A 25185-nucleotide genomic window follows, 5' to 3' on the forward strand; every position below is an offset into this window, starting at 1 on the left:
CATGAGAGCCAGTGTGTTGTGCCAAATATATCCCCCTGATCAGCTGTTATCCCACGAGGCCGCAGGCCGAGTGGGATAACTGCTGAGCAGGGGGATATATTCCACAACACACGCAGCTCGAGTGCTATATTGCTTTTATAAAACGGTTTCCAAGTATGATAATATAATAATAATAATAATACTATAAGTCCGACTCCGACTGGCATGTCATTCTGATAGAGTCAGTTGAAACACTACTGTAAGGCGGGACCGCAAGAACATGCGGGTGATTTGATTGGATCGTTCTGGAGACTGAAGTTGACATTGGCCAATCCTGGCGCTTGCTGAGTAGCTGAGAGCTTTCTGGAAACCCCGACAGGCAGCGTTGCATTCTCAGCGCTTGCTGAGAAGCTGAATGCTTTCTGCAAAGCCCGACACCAACTAACGTTACGGGGTTAAATGCGGGGTTAAATGCGGGGTTAACAGCCTTTCTTTTGCAAAGAAGACATTAGCCCACATCTATTCTTGTACAAAACATAATTTTCTGCGAAGTATTAGTAAAGTTATAAGCGAAGATCGATTCACAAGGATCTGACAGCTGTCTCCGCCATTTTTTTTTCTACGTTGTCATTTGAGGTAAGCCTTATTATTACTCTCTTAGTAAGAGAGTTGCCATGGCAACCAATAACCCATGGCCATGGGTTATTGAACTCGGTTACTGGAATTATACAATGGCTGTGAACCAATCAGATTGCTTGATTTGAGAGAGCCGTTTTATAAATATATATATATGATGAAAACCTCTCTTACCTTTGTGCCCCTCCCTCTGGAAATCCACGTGGCACCACTCCCCATCGTTGAGCCGCTTGTTACCGGCTTTCATCTTGATGCTGCCGGAGCCCATGTCCATGACCAGGTAAAGAAAGCCGTCCAGCAACTCTGTGGCAAAGTAGTCGGCCCTGGGTTTCCTGTCAGATGTCTCCCCCTGCAGGCTGCCGTGGCTGAACAGCAGCAGGCCGCTGGGCTCTGTGGTGCGGAAGTCAAAGGATATGGCGCCGGTCTTCTTGGTGTTCCACCGGGGCAAAGTCAGGTAGGAAGACGGCGTGTCGAAGGTGACCGGCTCCAGGGCTTCCACAGTCTCACAGCGGAATACCAGGTCACCGTGGATACTGACCTTAGGGTCTCTCTGTTCAGCGAGGCGTGACAGCTCCAGCCTAAACTCATTATTCTTGTAAACCACCTTGAGAAACAAGAGAGACTGCCTAGTGAGATGACAGCTGGGAGGAGAGACAGACAGTTTCAATTCACCATTTGAAAAATATTCATTAATGGCAGAATTAATATGACACATTTAGGGCTGGAGTGGGTGGTATGGCTGAAAATGAAATCAATATCACGATAATCATGTAAGCTGTCTAGATACACAAAAGTGGACAAAGAGTGACTGTATGCCTCTCTCTGATGTCTTCACTCCCGGTTTCATGGAAAATCTCCCATTCAAATTGGCAAAGGACAACCTCCTCACCTATCTTGTCTTGACCATACCCAGAGATCCTAAATTAATATTCAAGTTGAACTTTGCGGACTTTGTTCCAAGACTTAAACAGTGTATGGAAAACCATATAAGCCATATAAACTCAGTTAAGATGGTTTCTCTTCCCAGGTTCCTCTATATTTGTCAAAATCTTCCCATTTTTCTCACACCAGCTTTCTTAAAAAAACTGGACTCCGTAAATCTGTCCTACATCTGGAATTATAAGAACCATAGAATTTTGAAAAGTCACTTGCAAAAACCCAAGTCCGAGTGAGGGCTGGCCTTACCTAACCTGACATTGCCAAATGGGGGCGGTATTTTTTTCACAAACCGCACATGCGTGTCTGGTGCGTGTCTTGTGAACACAATACTGCCCCCGTCTGGCAGAGTCAGGCTAGGCCTTACCAGTATTTAGGCACTACTACTGGGCTGCCAATGTTAGGGCTCTGATGTACTGGCGGCAAGGGACTCCGGGTAACTTAGCTTCCAGGGCCTCCCTGTGGCTGAAAATGGAGGCCAGGTCCATTGTCTACTCTTCCCTGCCAGCCACGCTATTTGCTAAGTTAGAGAAACCTGGAACCTTAGAAAATTTAAATTAAAGTTTTGTCATGAAAAACTCCATCAGAATTCTAAACCAAGTTCTGATTGTTTTGAGTCTGCCAGATGTTTCTGTCTACATATCAATTTGTTTCAATCACTCTTTTTGAAGGGGTTGGTTTCCATCAGAGACCTCTACATAGATGGTCATTTTGCATCCTGTGATCTACTGAAGAGGAAGTTTGAGTTGCCTGGCACGAACTGGCTCAGATACCTGCAGTGCAAATCAGAGATTATGTTCGATCCAAGATTCATATCTTTGAAGCACTCCCAAATTAACATGCTTTTTTCGATGTATTACTGAGCCCTCCTCACTCCAAGCATCTTATCTCTAGATGTGTAGGCTATGTCTGTTTGCCAACTGCAACATGGCCTCTACTGAGAGGATTACAGAAGCATGGCAGGGGGAACTTGCTATTGATTTATCTGACATTATATGGGAAATGAGTCTGTCTGTGGTACAACTCTAATAGCAGACACCAGCTGATCCAATTTAAAGTGGCTCATTGTCGTCACTATTCCAAGCATAAATTACACAAGATCTTCCCTCAGGTGTCAGGTGTCAGAGGGCACACTATATGATGCCTTCTGGTTCTGCCTTTCACTAACAGGATTCTGGGCCAAAATATTTGATTGGTACTCTAAGGCCTACAAAATAACCTTGCAGCCGGAGGCAGAACTCGCCATCTTCGGCTGCTCGGAGTCCTCTCTGAACTTCCCTACAGCTGAGCAACAATCTCTGACATTGGGGACAACTGTTGCCAAAAGACTCATTCTGAAGGAATGGAAGTCCTCTTCACCTTCTTTTCATGTGTGGCTAATGGACATGCTCACTGTCATACAGATGGAGAGACTCAGGTTCCTGAGAGCCAACTTGCTTAAAACTATCTGGGACTCGTTTTTGGCCTACTTTGACGAGGTTAAGAATGACAAGTGACTGACGTTGGGAGTGACAGGTGGCTCGCCCGGCTAGTTTCTCATGGACCCCTCCCTTGTCTGGGATCCCATGCAAAATATCTCTTACAAGCACATAAGCACCTTATGCAGCTGGTAGCACTATGTTGTAATGTTGACTGTCGATATGTACAGTATATACAGTATATACACGTACATGTATATATATTTTTTCCTTTCTTTTCTCTTTTCCTGTGTCTGAGTCTGTTTGTTTGTCTTGTTCGTGTATTGTTCTATACAAAATTGAAAAGAAAATATTGGGGGGGAAATCATGATAATTATCAGGATTTTTCTCAATATCAATATATATCATGATGTGGTTCATGTATGCAAAATCACATTAAATAATCAAACTAATGTTCATCTCATTGAACCAAATGGTAATGTTAGGTGTGTGATGTCAAACAAAACAGAAATATTTAAATAATAATCCTACCACCTACCTAGAGTTCTTTTTATTAAAACTTGCTTTTCATCATCAATTTAGACAGCAGAAATAAATTATGTCACTGAAAGATGATAAATAATAACATTGAATTGTCACCCAGCGCTAGACACATTGTTATTCACAGGGACATAGAAAACAACCGTTTAATTTTGAATCAATGAACTCAGACCTCAAAATGCAGATGAATTAACTTAAATTTTATGCAATTATTATTTGATTGATTAGAAACTGAGAAGCCCACAGGGCATTGTAAAGGAAGACATCGTCTCAGTGAGAATTCTCGCTGCCTCATGCTGTGCATTCTTCATGTAGAGATAGAGGAAGCATATTTCATTTTCACGCTTCTGGCACTCAATCACAAAAGCTGACTGACAACCAGCTTCAGGGTATGAACATAACTATCTGAAAACACACCAAGATGCCTTAATTCACACTGCATAGCCAACAGCAACTACCTAAAAGAAGATCCCATGAGAATACTCAAAAGGAGCAGCAGGAGCTGTGAAAATGCATTGGTTTTTTTTACTAAGTGAAAATGTTTACATTACACATTTAGCAAGAGTATAATAAGCTGAGCTGATCATTTCTAGATCATCAACACTACAGCAGCCTTAGTAGTAGGAGTGAAATGATCAAAGCCATAGCACCCACACAGTAATAACTATAACTATATATATACACACACACACACACACACACACACGCACACACACACAAATATATACACACACAAATATACACACACACACACACACACACACACACACACACACACACACACACACAAATATATATATACACACACACACACACACACACACTGTATATATATATATGTGTGTGTGTGTGTGTGTGTGTGTGTGTGTGTGTGTGTGTGTGTGTGTGTGTGCTTTATTTATATGTGGAGAGAGGGAGACTTAATTCATTACAAGCATTGCTAATAGTGCACCTAACAGAAATTATTTGAGTGGGTAATCAAAGTAAAATTAGCGAGGTAGCAAGGAGCTGATGATAGCAGCATCTACAGGTGTGTTGATGAAATCAGATGCCAGAGTCTTGGTACCTGGCTATTGACTTTTTTCAGATCAAAGGAACTACTGAAAAAAAGGAGTGACATTGATTAAATGCAAGGGAAGTCCTGTTTACATCCATCAAAATTGCAGCTTGGCCAGATAAGATGCTTTGATAGATAAGATAAGACGATACATCATGCTATCATGGAAAAGAGCGCACATCTGCCGTGGAAATGATCCTGAGACACTCGCCATATCTGATTCATGAAATGAACTCATACCGTATTACGGTTACCTCCTGGAAAAGACAGTAGAATCTTTAATGGTGACCTCACCTCATGCTGCAATAGTATGTGTGTATTAATATAAGATTTTTAAACAGTCCTGCCCCTCCACACCCATCCCGTTATATAAAATGCCTTAAATAATAAAATACAATCAAATGTCTCTCTCTGACTGCTATTCCATTGGTTTAGACTTTTGATTGATCCCTCACTGCATCATGCCCCGCCCCAACATCCTGTTTCAACAGGGAAAGCATCAAATCCAGGCAGTAAAGATGCCATTTCGTGGGGTCTTTATGGTCCTCTAGTACGAGAGCTGCCATGGTTACTGGCCTTGAACATAGGCATTGGCCTATAGTAAAGTGCACAATGGTGAATGATATGTTGCATGCCTCCATAAAGAGCCTATGTGTCTCCCAAGACTTTAGTAGGCTATTTATTCTTACTTTTGATACAAAAAATCTCCACAATAAGCATTGAATATTACAGTACATTTGAAAACGTAAATCATTGTATGTTTGTGCGATAGCTTGATGAATGAGGGCCAATGTGTTTTATGGTCATATGACCAAACGGTAGAGTAAAAGTGGAGTGGAAGCTAATTGCACTCTCCAGCATATCCTGTGGACACATAGACCAATTAGCTGGTGATCATCTCTTCCTGTGCCCAGTCGTGGACTTTTTTTGTTTTTTCAAACGACCACAATTCTTCCTGCTTGAGAGCCCCAGGGCAGCAGAACCTGCACTCACATCAGTTATCATGTAGCAGCTAGAGAAATTAATAGTGGTCCACACTGACTCCATTCCATAAAGTTAAACAGATCCGAGATAGATACCCCCACCAGTAGACCCACTACTGATGCAATAACTATTTCACTCACTGCACACTGTGCTTTACCACTTGGCCAAGATGAATATATATATACATGTACGTGACAACAGGGCACGTCTTCAACTTTGTCTCCCCCGAGTTCAAGCTCTGCACTTCCTGGCAGGCTGATCCCACACGTCCCTCATCACTGGATCGTCTAAAAGCCAGTGGTTCTCAACCTTTTTGAGCCGCGGCACCCAAAAAACTTTAGAGTTGAGACGAGACGAGTTGACGTCTTCTATGCAGAGTGTTTATGCGTCAACGTTATTAGCAAATAGCCGAAATGGACGCGGAAAAGGAAGTGATGGTGGCTTTTCCATTACTTCCGCTTTCCTTTTCCGCGTCCATTTTGGCTATTCACTAATAACGTTAAAACTGCATACAGTAGAAGACGTCAACTCGTCTTACAACAACAGTGGAAAATTACTGGAAAGTCGCGGTGCAAGTTGCTATTTAGACTGTAAACAGTGGAACACGGACGCAGAAAAGGAAGTGACGGTGGCAGGAGAGGCGCAGGAAGCTGGGAAAAACGGTAGGGCTGTCCCAGAGTCTATTTTTCAAATAAAAATAGACTCTGGGTTCCCTGATGATTGCCTGATGACAAAGTGGACACACCATTTATTTTTTCTATTCCTATGTTTCTTCCTAATCTTTTATCAACCTAATCGTTCTCAATTCCTGACATTTTCGTGAGACCAGGCTGAACATGGTCATTATCCCATAATTCACTGCTTTGTATATCCTAATTCTAACAAGTGGAGATGATGATGAAGACTTAACTTACACACTCAAGATAATGTGGCAGAAACAGGTTGCATTTGTACAGCAGCAACGTTGTGGAAATACTGATGAAAACAGAATTCACACTGTTTTGTAGGAATGAACAGTAGATGCTGCATTTTTTCCTCATGTCAGGGTTTTTCCTGGCTCAGAATGGGCCTTTGGGTGAGTACGGCCAACATGCTTACTGCCGTGCTTACAGTACATTTGACTTTTGGGTTAGTGTCAGTGTATAGTCAGGGTTATTCTGAACACAAATAAATATATCAGCCACTGTCAGAAATTATGGAGCAATGTGTTTTCACAACACTCCAAGTTTCAGACATACAGTATAATCATTTCAAGGTACAAATGTGTGACTTTAACTTTGAAATTCTCTAATGATACAGTAAATCGGCTTGATTTCGAGTTAATATGCAGTCAGGGTTGTTGTGACCTCAAATATATCAGGCTTTTGGGGCCTTTGGGGGTGGCTAAAACCTCTTTGGGGGGGCACCAAAATGTGTTCTACTATGCAGGAAAACCCCTTCATGTACATTAGAGCGTGCTACCTTTCTCCAAGGGATTCCTGTAGGAATCTATAAACGTACTGTGCAGAGTGCAGCAGCCTCATTACTAAATGTTTCTCCTTCAAACACCCTACAACAGGAGAATCAATATCATTTTCTATACACAGAACATGCCCTGCTTATAGGAAGGGGTGACGCTACACAAGGCGGCCAGTATAGTGTTTCCAGTCCTCTGCTGAGGCTGAGGTCAGGCTGTACTCACGTCTTTCAGACAGCCCATGAAGTTGTTGCTGACCGGGGAGCCTGGCAGGTCGGCTGTGTTGCGGCTGCCCCCAATGTAGAAGAGGTCATCAGAGCCCAGCATGGTGTAATCCTCCTGAGTGTAGCCGGTGGTGGTTAGGATCCCATCCACCAAGATCGTCACCTTAAAGAACCGTTGGGTGCGGAGGGAGGAAATTAAAAATATGAAGAGATTCTCAGTCAAAAAGAAGGAACTGGCCTAATTATTTCATGGCATCTAGAAGGCCATTAAAAGTAGCTTTGAAGGGTCCACAAATGTCAGATGATCCCTATTTCTGATATTGTCTACATAGTGATTTTAAAAGATTGCCAGCACAACCACACAATTTACCACACAATTTACCACACAACAACCACACAACACAACACAACACAACAACCACACAATTTATTTCATATTTTTATCAATCTAAACTCAGTACATAGAGACAAAGGAAATACATGGATAGGGATGTAGAGGAAAAATGATATGCTTGTTGCCATGACAATAAGCCAACAGTTGACATGTATTTCTGCACAAATGATACAGCTCCCCCCTTGGGCTTATAAATGAAAACAACTCAAATTTCTTTGTAGGAGAATAAATGAGAGCAGCTTAGAGTACTTTTGAAAACCGTGTTGTGATTAATTGCACATATGGTGAAAATGTAACTATGGCAGCTCAAACAAAGCAGGAGATATGCTTGTGCACAGTTAGTCAGTTAATTGCTTCGGTGTTCGGCCAACCAGTGGCATTTTATAACTGCTGGAACTCAATGGCAAGACACATCAGTCATCAAAATCAGGCCACCAGCTTCTTGAGATATCTTGTATGGAAAACATATGCTGAGGTGGAGACCAATTCAGTCCGCCTGCTGTTTTACTCGTATTTCAAAATCAGGACTGAGAGATGAATGCTTGCAAAGTTAGTAATTAAAATTGGGGATACCCCCCCCCCCCCCCAATTAGAATCAGACTAGATTCCAAATATTAAGGAAGGGAGATGCTGGCTGTGTGTCGTTAGCAGGGTAATTTTCACAGTTCAACACCACAACTCTCCCTGCACCTATCAGAGAAGAGCAAGGTCCTGGCTCTTACACTGTCCTGTTCTCACCAGCGTTTATTCAGAGACTGTTATACAATGGCCTGATAAAGGGCAACTCATACTGTATAATATGTTATACAACAGTTAGTTCCGCCCGAGAAATTTGATTGGACAAGAGACATTCCAGCCGTGATATTTATTATAACCTCACACAATGCTTTACTCTATGTATCTTCACAGCTGTTAATGTAAGGTTGATTAGGTTGCATTCACAGCGTTTTAGCGACAGCAATATGGTTGACCTTATGAACGGTAAGCTGAAGTCATAGACTGTATAAATAAGATACAGTCTCTTATGTGGGGGGGAAGGCCTGCAAATGGAGTTCCCAGAATAAACGTTGGGGAACGGCGAGAAGGAGAGGGGGAACGGCATTCCTCCTCAGGTTCCCCTTAAAAACTGATCAGTGGAGAGCAGAGGAGAGAGCAGTGGAGAGGGGGCAGCATGAAAGGAGCAGAGAATAGAACATGTATTTGGAAGCTGAATAAGCAATGTCATAATGTCTGTCATGAATAATATCAAGGGGAAATGATCAGTAGATCGGCAATATTGTAGCCTACTGTATAAGTGACTAAGAGATTTTTTATTCAAGATTCAGATTATCTCTGGACCGCATCTAGGGGCCTCCACCCTGCCCAGGGTTTCAAGTCAAGTCAAGTCAAGTCAAATTTTATTTATATAGCACCTTTCATACACAAAGGCAATTCAAGGTGCTTTACAAAAAAATAATCGAAAAAACAAGCAGCAAAGCAATGCACATATAAAAAACACATAAAAAACACAGCCGACAGTTTTAGTTAAAATATATACTCAAATTAACAAACATGAAACATTTTTTTTTTTTTTTTTTTTTTTATATATTTTATTTTACTTTTTCAGAACATAAAGAAAACAAAACAAGAACAGGAAAAAAGAAAAGAAAAAACATATATACATACATTCAACATTACAATGCTACAAAATGTCAAAATGTGCTTACAAATTGATAAAAAAAAAAAATATATATATATATATATACTGTGCAAAGGATCCCAAAGAAACTCAAATACCGCTTTTAGCCTGATCAAAATAGGTCAGGAACGGGTCCCAAATAACGGAAAATTTCCTTAGAGAATTTGACCTCTGGAATCTGAGTCTCTCCATACGTATAACTGAGATCATGTCTGTCAGCCACAGCTGAAAAGAAGGTGGAGAGGAGGACTTCCATTCCTTCAAAATTAGTTTCTTGGCAACTGTCATTCCCTGTGTCAGAGATTGCTGCACGGCCGTTGGGAGGAGCAAAGAGGACTCCGAGCAGCCAAAGATGGCGAGTTCCGCCTCCAGTTGGAGGGTTATTTTGTAGGCCTTAGAGTACCAGTCAAATATTTTGGCCCAGAATCCTGATAGTGAAGGGCAAAACCAAAAAGCATGGGACAGTGTGCCCTCCGACACCCGACACCTATCACATAGTGGTGAGACCGAAGGATATATCTTGTGTAACCTATGCTTGGAGTAATGAAGACGGTGAGCAACTTTAAATTGGATAAGTTGATGTCTACTATTAATTGAACAGAGCTGGACCACAGACAGACTCCTGTCCCATATGATTTCAGACAGATCCACACCAAGTTCCTCCTGCCACGCCTCTTTGATCCTCTCAGTGGGGGCCTTAATGCAATCGTCGAACAAACACACAAACTTAGAAATAAGATGCCTGGAGTTGGGAGGGCTTAACAAAACCTCAAAAAAAACATGTTCGTCTGGGAGAATGTCAAAATTGCGAATCTTGGATCGGACATAATGTCTAACTTGTATATATCTATAAAGATGCGTTTGGGGCAACTCAAATGCTCTCTTCAGAAGATCAAAGGATGCAAATTGGCCATCAATATACAGGTCACTGATGGAGACCAGCCCCTTTTCACTCCAGGCATGGCAAATTCTATCTGACCATGAGGGCAAAAAAGAATGATTAAAACAGATTGGTGTGTGAACAGAAACATCTGGTACATTCAAAACTTTCTTAACCTGATTCAGAATTCTGACAGAGTTTTTCACAACAAAACTCAAACCTTTCAAAGTCCCAGGCTCCTCTAGCTTAGAAAACAACATGGCTGGCAATGAGGACCTGGCGATAGAGCCAGCCTCCATTTGTAGCCACAGAGGGGCCCCGGGAGTTAAATTGCCAGCAGTTCCTTGTCGCCAAAACATCAGAGCCCTAACATTGGCAGCCCAGTAATAGTGCTTAAACACTGGTAAGGCCAGCCCCCCTGCCGACTTAGGTTTTTGCAGATGAATTTTAGAAATTCTATGGTTCTTATAATTCCAAATATAGGACAGAATTATGGAGTCCAGCTCTTTGAAGAAAGCCGATGTAAGAAAAATGGGGAGGCTTTGACACAAATAAAGGAACCTGGGAAGTGAAACCATCTTAATTGAGTTTATACGACCAATCATGGATAAAGGGAGGATTTTCCAGCTTTCTATACATTGTTTAAGTTTTGAAACAAAATCCCTAAAATTCAACTTAAATATTAGCTTAGGATCTCTGGGTATGGTCAAGCCAAGATAGGTGAGACGGCCCTTTGCTAATTTGAATGGGAGACTCTCCAGGAACCCAGGAGTAAAGAGATCAGAGAGAGGCATAAAGTCACTTTTTGTCCAATTAATTGTGTATCCAGACAGCTTACCGAAAGAAGTGATTAGTTCTAGGAGAGGGGGGATAGATTTTTCAGAATTATGCAGGTATATTATCACATCGTCGGCATACAAACTGATACGCGTCTCGACACCTCCGACCTCAAGGCCTGCAAGGCTTGCGTGACTACGTATTTTTAAGGCAAGGGGCTCAAGCGCGACGGCGAAGAGGGCCGGCGAGAGAGGGCAACCCTGCTGGACCGAACGAAATAATGGAAACCTGGTTGACTTATCGCCATTACTTATAACTGAGCATGCCGGACTCGCATATATAAGCTTTACCCAGGATATGAATGAACTGCCGAACCCGAATCTGTGCAGTGACTCAAACATATACGGCCACTCAACCTGATCAAACGCCTTCTGTGCATCAAGTGATAAAATCGCAGCACCACTGGTCTTACTGTGATCCGCGTACATGGTGTTAAGGAGACGTCTGCCATTGGAGAAAGCAAACCTACTCGGGATAAACCCTGTCTGGTCAGGATGAATAATAGATGACAAATGTCTATTTAACCGGGTCGCCAGCATTTTAGTGATTACTTTTCTATCAAAATTTTGAAGCGCTATGGGTCTGTAGCTAGCCGGATCGGCTTCGTCCTTCCCCTTTTTTAAAATGAGGGAGATGTTAGCTTCATACAATGTTTTAGGCAAGATTTTGTCCTTCACTGAGTTAGATGCCATTCTGAGGAGGAGTGGAGCGAGAATGTTGCAAAATTTCTTGTAAAATTCAGCGCCAAATCCATCCGGGCCAGCTGCTTTGCCTGATGGGAATGACTTAATGGCAGAAGTTATTTCCTCCAATGTAAAATCAGAGTCTAAGTCCTTTCTGGCATCATCACTAAGTTTGGGCATTTCCAGAGGGTCGAAAAAGTCACTCAAATCCAACTGGCCGGCATCACACTTAGATGAGTAGAGTTCACTATAAAACTCCCTAAAGCGGTTATTTATCTCCTTAGGGTTAGTCAGCAGGGCGCCCCTTTTTGATTTAATGGAGAGGATTGATCTAGAAGCCTGAGCGCCCTTGAGCTGCCGCGCCAGGAGCCCCTCAGGCTTATCTCCCAATTCAAATTGTTTTTGTCTCAGTTTTAAAAGAAGAGTGTTTATTTGGCCACCTAAGATGCAGTTATATTCATATTTTAATCTTAATATCTTATTATAATCGTCAGAGCATTTTGAAGCCTGATATACCACCTCAAGGGCATTTTCGATCTCCAATAGCCGCCTCCGTCTTTCTTTTTTGGCAGTAGATTCATATGCGATTATGTCCCCACGGATAACTGCCTTTAAAGTTTCCCATAGCGTGGAGTCTGAAACTTCACCATTATCGTTAAATTCCATAAACTGTTTTAATTTGGTGTCAATATGCTCTATGAATCTCTCTTCCGCGAGTAAGGTTGGATTAAAACGCCAAGAGTACGTTTGTTTAGGGAGAGAGAGATTCAGGGACATAGTCAGAGGGCCATGGTCAGAGATCAATATGTTGTACATTATTTCTGTTTTAAATAAGTTACAAGGCATTCTTCAGTATTATTATTACATGCACCGTCCATTTGTTGGAAATGTACAGGAATCTTTTTTTTTAAATTACAGGCCGAGAGAGGCAGTAGTTTAGTAGCAGTTAAAAGCAAGAGTAAACATAAAGGTCTTTAGCTTGGATTTAAAAATAGGCAGAGTAGGGGCAGATCTAATGTGTTCAGGGAGTTTGTTCCAGTTATGAGAGGCATAGTGGGAGAACGCGGCTTCACCATGTTTCACAGTAAAACCTGACCATTTCCACTATTACTAAAGTAGCAAGCCTAGCTACTGTAGCTATTTAACGTGATTTTGCATACATGAACCATACAGTCTATTGATATTGAGAAAAAATCCTTACCCATTACCATGCTATTGATTTTAACCAAACCGCCCAGCCATAGCTGCTAGTGGAGTCAAGAGTTTTGGGTGAAAATTGAAGGCATGATTTGGAAAAAACAAACAATGGATGAAAAAGTGTGTGTACTGTATGTGCATGTGTGTGTGTGTGTACTGTCATAAATACAGTATGTGAATGCATCATTAATGAGGGTCACGGAAGGAGATCGAGTAAGAAGCAGGATGCACACAAGACTGCAAAAGGAAGACAGATGTAGAGGGAGATAGCAATCGTAGGAATTCTAGCCTGAAAAGAACCACCGGATCTAATAAAATGTTTCCACTTGCGCCCTCGTGGGAGTTACCGTTCCCCCTATCTACATGTCAGAGAGGTAACTTATCTGAGGGGAAAGCAATTTACACAGGGATCAAATGCATGGCTGAAAGCATAAGTGAGGTTGCAAGCATTGATTACTACTCCAGTGGGAGTGTGGGTAAGGAAATAGATGATGAAGGGGGTGAGAGTCACCAATTTTCACCCATCTTCAGTTCCAAAGAGTTCCTATAGTATGGAAACACAGAGGGCCCTATCTTCCCAAAAGCGGTAATTTAGCGTTTGCGCTCGTTTAACGCTGTGCGCAATGCAAATTAGGGGTGGGCACAAGCACATGCCTGTTATAATTGTACTGGGCATAGGCGTGCCACATGCCAAAGCAGGCGTTTCAGCGCTAACATGTGGGGATAGATGGCATTATCCTATCGTTGGCAGCGTGCAATTACTTTGCGCTAAGAGCTTTGAAAACCACCTCTTAGGCACAAAAACACTCGCTGCACTTGGGCACACCATGACATCAACTTCTGCTGCTAAAATTGGGTAAGCAGCAGATTATTGGGCGAGGCAATCAACTAAATTCACTGAGAAACTTTTATCACATCACAAGGAGGGGTTATGGCAAATGAATTAAGAAAACTTGTACATTGTAGCCTACTTACAATAGACCTTATTGGGGTCATCCCTATGTTCCCCGGGTCCTATGTTCCCCGGGTCCTATGTTCCCCGCTTTTCCCAAATAGGGTCCTATGTTCCCCGCTATGTTCCCTGGGAGGTTAGGTTTTGGGTTAGGGTCTGGGGGAGGTTAGGTTTAGGCGTGGGGGGTGGGAGAGGTTAGGTTTTGGGTTAGGGTCTGGGGGAGGTTAGGTTTAGGGTTAGTGAAAAACGGGGAATATAGAACCCGGGGAACATAGAACCCGGGGATCTATAGACATAGACACCTTATTCGATTGACGTCACTCACGTACTGGCACGCCCACCGCCGCCATATTGTTGACATAACGCAGCAGCTCTCAAGTGACCGCCTATGTGGAGCAGCGTTTATAGGAAGCTAGCCGCTGTTAGCATTACCTGTATCGTTCCAATTGTGTTCGGATGGTGACCTGCGTTAGGCATGGCTGTAGTAATGACAGCAATAAAGTCCCCGTGGTTTGTTTCTATCTCTACCGCCCTCAGACGTGAAGGGAGCGAGACTGGGGATACGTCAGCAGCACAGGAGAGGTCTGTGGATAGTTAGGAGAGACAGGTGAAACTTTCTGACAGCTCCTCACAGCAAAGACTGTTCACCTCGTTCTTTTGTTTATTTATTACAGAAATTATTCATTTTAGGAACCCCTCATGTACCTATCAGTTTAAAGTTAGTTCACATAAACTTAATTATGTGGATTCATATAAATATCTGGGTCTTTACTTTGATGAGCACATGAATTTAAAAAAAGGTGTCACAGTTCTGGCTGAATCAGCAACTAGAGCTTTGGGGGGAATTATAGGTAAGAGCAAAAACTAAGGGGTTGTCCTACAACCCAGGTTTTATGAGTGAAGCGAGGCTCCCACCTATTGCCATCTCTGCGTGGTACACGCTATCGAATGCTCTTACCTTTTATTACTTTAAAAGTGTCCTTTCCAACCATCCATTAGACCGTTGACAGGATGCAGACTGGACCCTTGGAAAATCCGGGGCGATCCTGACGGTCTCATGGTCTCCCATCCAATAGCAGGAGTAGAGGCGGGCACAAGCCCTCACGCCTGGAATTGGACCGGGAAAACACCACTCACCCGGCATTCGGCCAGAACCAGACAGACTGGCAGCAAGGCACCTGAGGTGAGAGCCTCGCTTCACTCATAAAACCTGGGTTGTAGGACAACCCCTTAGTTTTATTTCGTTGAAGCTCGGCTCCCACCTATTGCCACCTTACAACCGACCTTGCTGCAAAGGAGCACCTAAGTGCCCGACCTTGCGACTCTCGATCGAAAAATGGGCCGTCACGGCTTATAGCGCATGGGAACCCGATAAGGATTGGGGAGCAGTCAGCGAGGCAACTAGTCCGCGGAGGCAGACAGAACCGCATGAGCGAATGTCGCGCCTCCCACATCCAGACTATAAAACCTCACAAAGGTATGGTGAGTCGACCATGACGCAGCTGCGCACATATCTTCCACCGTCACACCGCGCAACAGCGCCCAGGAAGAAGCCACGCCCCGAGTAGAGTGGGCCTTAATTCCTTCCGGTGGAACCTTCCCAGCGGCAGAATAGGCCAAGTTAATGGCCTCCACTATCCAGTGCGATAGACGCTGTTTGGACAACGGCTTGCCCAGAGCCTTAGCCCCATGGCACACCAGAAGCTGGTTAGACGTACGCAAAGTACGCGTCTTGGCCACATAGGCACGGAGCGCCTGCACGGGGCAGAGCGACCTAAGTCTCCTCTCTTCCGCCGAAGAAGAGGCAGAAGGCTCAAACGCGACCAGGTCTATGGTCATGGACCTGAAGCCAGCCCCAATACACTTAGGCTGATAAGCAGGGTTCGGGCGGAGCGTGGCCCTGCGCCCATCGTTAGAGAACACCATGCACGATTGTTGCACTGACAGGGCAATCAAGTCTCCCACTCTCTTGCCGGAAGACAAAGCGAGAAGCAATGCCGTCTTCAGCGAGAGGTGTTTCAGGTCGGCAGCGTCGAGTGGTTCAAACGGGGGCCTCGAGAGGCCATCCAAGACCGTGACCAAGTCCCACTTGGGAAAGATGTTCCTTGTCTGGGGGCGAAGCTTGCGCACACCCGTCATGAAACGAGAGACCAAAGACAGGCCTCCCACTGTCTTGCCCTCGATGTCCATGTGGCAGGCCGAGATGGCGGCCACATAAACCTTAAGGGACTGCGGCGACTGGCCCGCTTCGTACAGACCCTGGAGGAAGCAGAGAATGGGCCGAACGTCGCAGGTCACCGGGTCCAGGTTCCTTTCTGCGCACCAGCGTGAGAAGGACCGCCACTTGTAGGTGTACTGAGTGCGAGTCGAGGTGGCTCTAGCACTCTGTATGGTTTGCACGACGTTCGCAGGCAGGCCCTGGGCTAGTAACCGTTCCCGTTCAGGGACCAAGCGGCCAGCTTCCACTTGTGTGGGGATGGGTGGAGTATCTCTCCGCCCGCCTGCGACAGCAGGTCCTTCCGACGCGGCAGCAGCCACGGAGGACCTCTCGTCAGAGTGATCAGATCCGCAAACCAGACCTGCGACGGCCAGTGCGGGGCTACCAGAATGAGCTGTAGCCCTTGCTGTCTCACCCTGGCCAGCACCTGGGGAATCAGTGCGATTGGGGGGAACGCATAGAGGGCCGCCCTCGGCCAGACGTGCGCCAGCGCGTCGTGGCCCAACGGTGGATCGTCCGCGAGGATGGAAAACCACTGGGGGCAATGGTGTGCGAGCCGCGAGGCGAAGAGATCGACGCTGGCTTGCCCGAACCTGGCCCAGATCTGCTCCACCACCTGTGGGTGGAGAACCCATTCTGAATTGCGCGGGTTGCCCCGCGATAGCAGGTCCGCTCCCAGGTTGAGGTGGCCCCGAATGTGTGCCGCCGACAGGGACAGCAGGTGGAGACGGGCCCACTCGTGGATGACCGTAGCCAGCTGGTTCAGAGCCAGCGACCGGACACCGCCCTGGCGGTTGATGTACGCCACTGTCGCGGTGTTGTCCGACCGTATCAGTACATGGTGGCCCATGATCTGATGTTGGAAGTGCCAAAGAGCGAGGCGAACTGCCTCCAGCTCTAGTATGTTTATGTGGCGAAGCTGTTGGGCTTGCCATCGCCCGTTTGCAGCCTGGCCTTCGAAGACCGCGCCCCAGCCCCAAAGGGAGGCGTCGGTCCGAATCACTCGCCTGAGTGGGACCGGACCCAGTCTGGCGCCCTCTAAGAGCCAACAGCGGTCCGTCCACACTTCCAAGGCTTGGCGAGCGCGGTCCGACAGCGTAAGGACGCGGGACCGATGTATCGCTGGGTCCAAGCGATGACCGAGGAACCACCTTTGGAAGGGGCGCATGTGCAGCAGCCCCAGAGGAATTGCCGCGGTCGCCGCGGCCATAAGGCCCAGTAGCACGGAGCACTGGTGAACGGAGATCGTGCGTGCGTGACGCCGAGTCTCCGCTGTCCTCCGAAGGTTGTCCAGCCTCTCCGGAGAGAGGCGGGCGCGCATTGAAAGGGAGTCTAGCTCCAGACCCAGGAAGGTTGTGACCTGTTGAGGCACAAGGGCGCTCTTGCGCCAGTTTATAAGGAACCCCAAGGCCTGGAGGTGGGAAGTCAGCACCTCGGTGTGTGCGGACACCATCTCGCTCGAGCTCGCCGCTATCAGGGCGTCGTCGAGGTAGACGTAAACGCGGATCCCCATCTCTCGGAGGGGAGCCAGCGCTGTGTTGACGCAGACTGTGAAAGTCCTGGGACTTAGAGACAGGCCGAAGGGGAGTACGCAGTACTCGTAGGAGACTCCCTGAAAGGAGAACCGGAGGTACCTCCTGTGCCTTTCCACGATGGAAACGTGGAAGAAGGCGTCCTTTAGGTCGACTGACGTGAAGAAGTCCCCGGGTCTGATCGCTCTGAACAGTGTGGGGAGCGTCAACATGCGGAAGGGAAGCTTCCTGAGCAGGGGGTTTAGCCGCCTGAGGTCGAGGATGGGCCGTAAGGACCCGTCCTTCTTGGGCACCAGGAAGTACCTGTGGTAGAACCCGGACTGCCTGTCCTTGTCCGGCACGGGCCGTATCGCGCCCTTTGCCAGAAGCGAGGAGACTTCCTCGCCGAGGACAGCCATGGAGTCCGCATCCGCCAGGTCTGAGACAGGGATGCCCGTGAAAGCCGGCGGGGGGGCCGCGAACTGCAGCGCGTAGCCCTTCTCCAGCGTTCGCAGCACCCACGGTGTGGGTCTGCACAGCCTCTTCCACAGGGGGAGGCTGTTTGCCAGGGCAGGTCTGGTGCCCTGTGTCGGGGTTACCCTTGGCACATGATCCTGAGGCGCCACGGCACACGGCCCCAGCAGGACGTCCCCAGGGGGGGTGCGTCCCGGAGGCCGTGGCAGCATGGCGTGCAGCCCCGGCAGGACCAGCCCATAGGGGCTGCGTCCCGGAGGCCGCGGCGAGTCGTCGCCCGTGGTGTGCGGCCCCAGCAGGACCAGCCCGGGGGGGCTGCATCCCGGAGGCCGCAGGAGGTCGTTGCCCGGCTGGTGCGACGACAGCTGTGGGGGGGGAATAGCAGGGGGGCCTGCAGATGGTGAGGTGCCCTCCGAGCACCTCGCAGCTTTCGCTGGCAAGGGACACGTACTGAGCAAGGCTCTCTTCGGCGCTCGACAACACTGTGGGACGCCAGGTCCTGGCAGCGTGGAGGCTGCCCCTCCCCCCCCCGGGGGACCGCTAGGTACGCGCCGGGCCTCGGGGCCCGGTCGCGGTGGCCGACTTGTCAGGGTTACGGCGGGAGCCCCTGCTGCGGTGGGCACGGCTTCCTCGACCCGCGCCAGTCCAGGCTGGCTGGGGAGGTGTTGGCCCCGCGTTCCTTGGGGCATTCGAGCTGTTCCTGTCTGCGTTGGCTGGGGGACCGGACCACCCCTGGGGTTGCCTGTCCCGTGGACGGCGTGCAGGGCTGCCGCGGGTCGTCGTCGAACGACCTCGGGCAGGGGGTGGCCTCGCTGTGTGATGGGTCGCCCCGGTCTTGCGCGGCAGGACTCTGCCGACCGCCTCCGTGTCCTCACGCCGCCTCTGGGCCCTGCTGGCGAGGTCCGCCATTGAACCGAAGAGCCCGGTAGGGCAAACGGGCGCGTTGAGGAGGTCCGTCCTCTCATGGCCACGCAGGCTGGTGAGCTGCAGCCAGAGGTGACGCAAGGCGGCCACCGAAGATCCCATGACCCTCCCTGAGTCCTCCGACACACACTCCAGCATCTTGAAGACGTAGTCGGAGACCCGGCGTAGCTCAGTGAACATTTCAGGCTCGGGGGCTGCTTGGACCTGGTCTACCAGGAAGCAATGATACTTAAGCAGGAAGGCCATGGTGTTGGCCATGGAGGCCGCCTGGCCTGCCGCCAGATAGGACTTTTCCAGGAGCGAAGCAGTCTCCCTGCAGGCTGGGGAGGGGAGCAAGGGCTTCCCTTCCTTCTTCTGGCCTGGGAGCAGGTGGTCCGCCACCGCCTTCTCCAGTGGGGGGGGATGTTCATAGCCTGATTGGGCCCCTTCCACGACGCTAGACCAGCACTTAAAGCGTCGGATGGGGGCCTCAGAGGAGTAGGGTTTGGTCCAGGATCGCTGAACCCTACGCTGCACGTCGGGGCAGAAGGGCAGGCTGCCCCGTAGCGGCGTCTCAACGGCGCGGAAGTGGGAGGCGGTGAACATGTCCTTCTCGACGGTAGGGGGCGTAGGCCAGTCCCAGTCGAGGGCGGAAACAGCCCTGGCCACGACCTCCCTGAACTCCCTCTGGTAGATCTCAGAGGAGATGTCGTCAGGAGGGGGGAGCCCCCCGGGGTGAGCCCTTTCTGGGTTACCCGGGCCGGCCAGCAGGGAGGCCTCATCATCCCGTTTTGGGTGGATCTCGAGGAAGTCATCCCAGGGTCCCCCGCCTCCGGCCATCTTGGCGGAAAGGCGAGCCCATTCCGAGACACGGGAGTTAGCCGCACCTTCACCCGACCTGGGGGAGGGGGGCAGGGAACAGCGGGAACCATGTGGGGAACGCAGGTGGGGACCGCGCTGGGAACCCGCTGGGAAACTGTGCCGGGTATACTGCTCGCACTGCCGTGATCCCGGCGGGAAGTCACGCTGGGAACCTACCTGGCAGCTGTGCTGTGAACCCGACCGAGAACCGCGTTGGGAAATTCGCGCGTCATGCCGCGGGCGCTTCGGCGGGGAGCACTGTTGGGAACCTACCTTTTTTCTTTGGTAGCTGTGCTGCGAACCCGACCGGGAACCCCGCGCATCTTGCCGTGGGCGCTTCAGCGGGCAGTGCTGCTGGGAACCCTCCTTGTGGCCATGCTGTGAACCCCAACGAGACACACGTGGGGAGCTCACCTGGGAGCACTGCTGGGAACCCTCCTTGTGGCCGTGCTGTGAACCCAAACGAGAAGCACGTGGGGAGCTCTCCTGGGAGCTGTGCTGGGAGCCCTCCCGAGAGTTGTCAACGTGCTGCTGTCCGAGAGGCAGCGGGGTGTCGGAGGTAGCAGGCCCAGAGGTAGTCTGACTCTGGCTGGGCTCAGCTGCAGCAGCAACGCCGCCAGCGTGGCCTCTGAAGAAGTCTGCCCTGTATTTTTGAGTGCTACGAGGCATCTCAGTACAGGCAAGGCAAAACTCCGGATCTCCGAGGCAGCTATCTGCGTGGGCCTGTCCCAGGCATTCAACACACAGCGTGTGCGAGTCCTTGGCTGATAGCCACGCGCCACACTTGTCCGCACAGCGCTTCGCCTTGTTAACACTAGCCATCCTGTTAGAACACGCGGTAGTGACAGGCGAACAACGTTAACGTTAATGTATCCTCTTCTTTATCGCCTTGTGGGTAACACTGAAGCAAGCGAGTTACACAAACCACTGAACGTGGCAGACCGAGCGCGCGTAGGCGGCAGGCTATTTTAGCGGGTCTTAACTCTAGCAAGCCAGTCGGCAGTGGTGCCGACTAATACCTGTAACCCAACACAAGAACGAGACTAAGCTACGAAACACGTGACGCTAGTAGCGGAGAGTTATCTCTACGTGAGGTTAGCTTAGACAGAGCAATTCAATTAGCAAGCATACAACGACACTCGGACCGGCTTGTTCTTAAAAGCCGCCGACACGTGAAAAAAAAAAACACTTAGCTTTGTCGCTCGCCTCCAACTTTCACCGCCCAGGCGAAGGTAACCTTCCAGACCGGAAAATCAACGACCGAGGTTCCCGTCCGCTACGCCGATGTACGGGGAGCAGTTGAAGTGAAAGTGGTCGGGCAAGCTAACGCTAATCTGGAGCAATAATTCACACGTCTGTCCTTGGCCGAATGCAGGTAAGAGTGGTGGTTTCCCGGTCCAATTCCAGGCGTGAGGGCTTGTGCCCGCCTCTACTCCTGCTATTGGATGGGAGACCATGAGACCGTCAGGATCGCCCCGGATTTTCCAAGGGTCCAGTCTGCATCCTGTCAACGGTCTAATGGATGGTTGGAAAGGACACTTTTAAAGTAATAAAAGGTAAGAGCATTCGATAGCGTGTACCACGCAGAGATGGCAATAGGTGGGAGCCGAGCTTCAACGAAATAAAACCTGAAGGATATGAGTTTCCAAACATACTCCAAACTCTTTGTAGCTTGTGTATGTCCTGTGCTCGATTATTCTGCTGGGGCTCGGGGCCTCCGAAACATCTCTATATGTGAATCAGTCCAAAACAGTGCAATGAGATATTTTTTAGGTACACACAAATATGCTCCAAAGTTAGCTATAGCAGGGGACATGGGGTGGGAACCAGGTGAGGCTCGCTGGAAAATATATATGGCTCAGCTGTGGAATAGGTTGCTTGATATGGAGGGAAACAGGCTAGCAAGAACGATTTTTCAGTGGGATAAACAAATTAATGGTTGTTGGTCAAGAGATGTGCATGCATTATTTTTTAGCTTTGGGTTTGGTGAGGCATTTTTCAATAACAGCAAAATCAACATTGCTATATAGAATCTGTGTTTATAAGGTGCGATGGGCTGAGGATATATGGACTAAACCAAAGCTGCATACGTTTCGTATCATTAAACATGATTTTGGTACTGAAAATTATGTTAATTATAATTTATCAAAAAAACAGAGAGCCTTATGAGCCCAGCTGAGATCTGGTATTTTACCGCTTATGATCGAAACTGGACGGTATGTCAGATTGGAAGAAGAAGAGCGGGTGTATCCAATGTGTTGTTTAAATGACATAGAAAATGAGTTTCATTTTGTTTTTTATTGTCCTTTTTACAGTAAACTGCACAATATTTTGTTCAGTAAGATAAAAACAGATTTTGATTTTCTTAATAATGATGATGCACATCATTTGAGTTGATTGTTTACGTATGAAACTTTTGGATTGGCTTGTTACTTGGAAAAAGCTTGGGACATGAGAAAAAAAGCTCTTTATCAGGAAAAGGCAATGTAAGAAAAAGAAAAAAAGATTTTTTTTTATGTATGTACAGTAAGTATCGTTATATGTGTATGTATGTATATGTACATACGTATGTGTATATATTATATACTTTGTTTATTTTTGTTTGTATATTGAGGTACAGCCGGATGTTATGTTTATATATAATTTGGTGTGATAGTGTCTTGTAATCCCATGTGGGATGGGCCAGAAATGGCATGACACGGAAATAAAAACGAACTAACTAACTAACTAACTAACTACAGGCATTAACGGCTGCCGTCGGCAAAATACAAATAACAACTGTGGGGTTTTTATTGGTGTCATTACCATCGCAATTTTGTAATGGAACAGAAACGACAATAAGGCTGTTACTAGTTGTCAGCTGCCTGCAGCGCTGTGTGCGCACAGGACGGTATGTCAACAATATGGTGTCGTCCAGGGTTAGCAAATAAGGTCTATAGGCTATTCACCTTCACCTGCTATAACCCGGAGGGTCGTTGGCATCACAGCCGATCTGGCACAAGCCTCGGCACGAGTCGAGTTTTAATTGAGTCCACTGTAAATCCTCCAATCTTTTCTTTTGTCTCCACTGTTTACCCGCCGCAAACACGTTTCTATTGTCCCACCCCAGTCAATGAAATAACCCGAATTGCATCAAAACTCAGATGTTTTTAACAGGTATATGATGTGATGGTGTCGTTATGAGATAGGGATAATATATACAGTCAATAGGCCTACACCTATCCAAATTACGCATGGGGAGAAGTACAGCATGCCTCACGCAAATTGTATTACATGGACTGCGAAACGGGAATCTGATTGATGTAACGCCCAGGCATTGCCAGGCCACACCTGTGAATAATTCTGGTGGATAACACCGCCCAAATCCCGTTTGCGCCGTGCATAAATGATTTGGCACGCCTCTAATCTGTGCTTGTGCCCGTTGTTGTGATAAATTATGCTCCCCCGCGAGTATTGCATCCTCACAAGATTTTGGGGGTGTTTTAACTTAAAAACAGGGAGGTCACGTCTACCCAAACAATTATATCATTTTTAAACAGTTACAGTATGTTCCTGTATAAATCCCCCCCGTGAGGTGGGGATGCTTTTATTTGCTGCCGGGCGGGGGTGCAAAACTCTGCATAACACCTGGACAAATGCGCAAGGCGGACTGTTATCTTGCCCGTGTTAAGGCACGCGCAAACAGGTGCGCAAGCGTAAATAAGGGATATCGCCTGTACGAAGATAGGGCCCAACGTCAGGTGACTTTTTGTGACGTTTCCCGCCCCGGAAGTAAGCTCCCCATTCATTTTCTCCATAGACATTTTGAAAAATCCTTATATAACGAGTTTTAGGGCTGGAACCAAGCCAACCCATGACCTACTGAATCGTGAGTGTGTGACCATAAAACATTCGGTTTGAGCAAGAACCAAAAATAACAAACTCATGCTCGGTGTTTATTCATTGACTTTTCATCTGCATTCAATACTATCCGTTACCTACTTGCAGAGAAACTCCTTTCTAATTTTACTGTAACATGAACTTAAATCTTGTTAGCTGGATAGTGGATTTCTTGACAGATAGGTCACAGTATGTGTTAGGGTTAATGGTGTTTTATCCTCCAAATTATTCTCTTCCACAGGTTCCCCCCAGGGCTGTGTTTCCTCACCATTGTTTTTATATTGTGTATACAAATGACTTCAGAATTAATTATGATGACTGCAGAATTAACTATGACAATAGGCAATGGCATGTCTTGAGGTTTTCCAACGATTCAGTCAAGTCAAGTTTGTTTTGTGTCTAGCTACTGTAGATGTAACTAAACACAATCAATGAACACAATTGAACAAACTTATATAAGGCAAGCATACTGTAGCAAGCAAAAAACAAAGTAGGCAAGAGCAGATTTTAGCAAGACAAACAATCTAGCTAGCTATTTTACAGCCTAGGGGACATTCACACCAAAAGCGTTTTTTGAGCTGCCAGTGTCTTTCTGCAATTCATTCTCTATGTAAGGACGTGCTAAACGTGCTCCTGTTTTAATGAACGCACCTGGCGTTTAGCGCTGGTGGCGTCTGTTGTTGTTGGAGGAGCGCTGTGGGCGTTTTAAATCTGAAAACAGTTGAACATTAGAGGAAAAGCGCCCTGCTCGTCTTTTTCACTCCTCCTACCTTTTCTCCTCCCGAGGGATTCTCAACCTCCGCTGCTGCCAGAATTGGCAATCATCTGGCTTTCATGTTGACAGTGAACAACATCAAACAGACAAAACTAGCTGGCTACCGTCCTTGTGGTCGTTGTGTTCTGATCTGTAGGCTACTGCACGCGACTACAGGGGAAAACAAACGGAGCACACAAAAAACGCTCTGTGCGCTGTGTTTTGTGCACAATGGAAGTGCTCTCAACATCCTTTTCATAGCGTTCTAACTGAAAAAAACGCTTTTGGTGTGAATGTCCCCTTAGATCCTAAATGCACACAATCTAGCTATTCTACAGCCTTAGAGCCTAAATGCACACAATCTAGCTATTCTACAGCCTTAGAGCCTAAATGCACACAATCTAGCTATTCTACAGCCTTAGAGCCTAAATGCACACAATCTAGCTATTCTACAGCCTTATAGAGGGTATGCATGTGATGTCACAGAGGCAGAAGTCACTGTGGGGTCACGCCCACTGAGTCACAGCAAGACTGAGCTTGAATGCAGTAATCAGCCTAGATAAGTAACACCTGCTGCTCAGGGAGGAATTTGAAACTCATTTTGACACTCGTTCCCGATTGAGGGGGCGTGTTCCAGTGGGTGTGCATACCCTCTATTCATAGCTTTCAAGGGGCGTTACGTGCTGCCGGGAACGCCCACCTGGCGGTCAAAAAAAAAACTTGTTCATTCCGCT

General features: G+C 47.3%; 1 protein-coding gene across 1 annotated transcript in view; it reads right to left on the reverse strand.

Annotated features, from left to right (window-relative positions):
• The window catches only part of LOC310782483 (neurexin-2-like), a gene marked incomplete at both ends in the record, with an annotated part of 239450 nt that overhangs the window by 182062 nt on the left and 32203 nt on the right, over positions 1 to 25185 (reverse strand). Inside the window, 2 exons of the mRNA XM_083643153.1 lie at positions 790 to 1219; positions 7232 to 7393. Of these exons, the coding sequence (XP_083499279.1) occupies positions 790 to 1219; positions 7232 to 7393 (592 nt within the window). The remainder of the gene's footprint in view (positions 1 to 789; positions 1220 to 7231; positions 7394 to 25185) is intronic.

The sequence above is a fragment of the Poromitra crassiceps genome, assembly GCF_964638095.1.
Source record: "Poromitra crassiceps genome assembly, chromosome: 1".
Taxonomy (NCBI): domain Eukaryota; kingdom Metazoa; phylum Chordata; class Actinopteri; order Beryciformes; family Melamphaidae; genus Poromitra; species Poromitra crassiceps.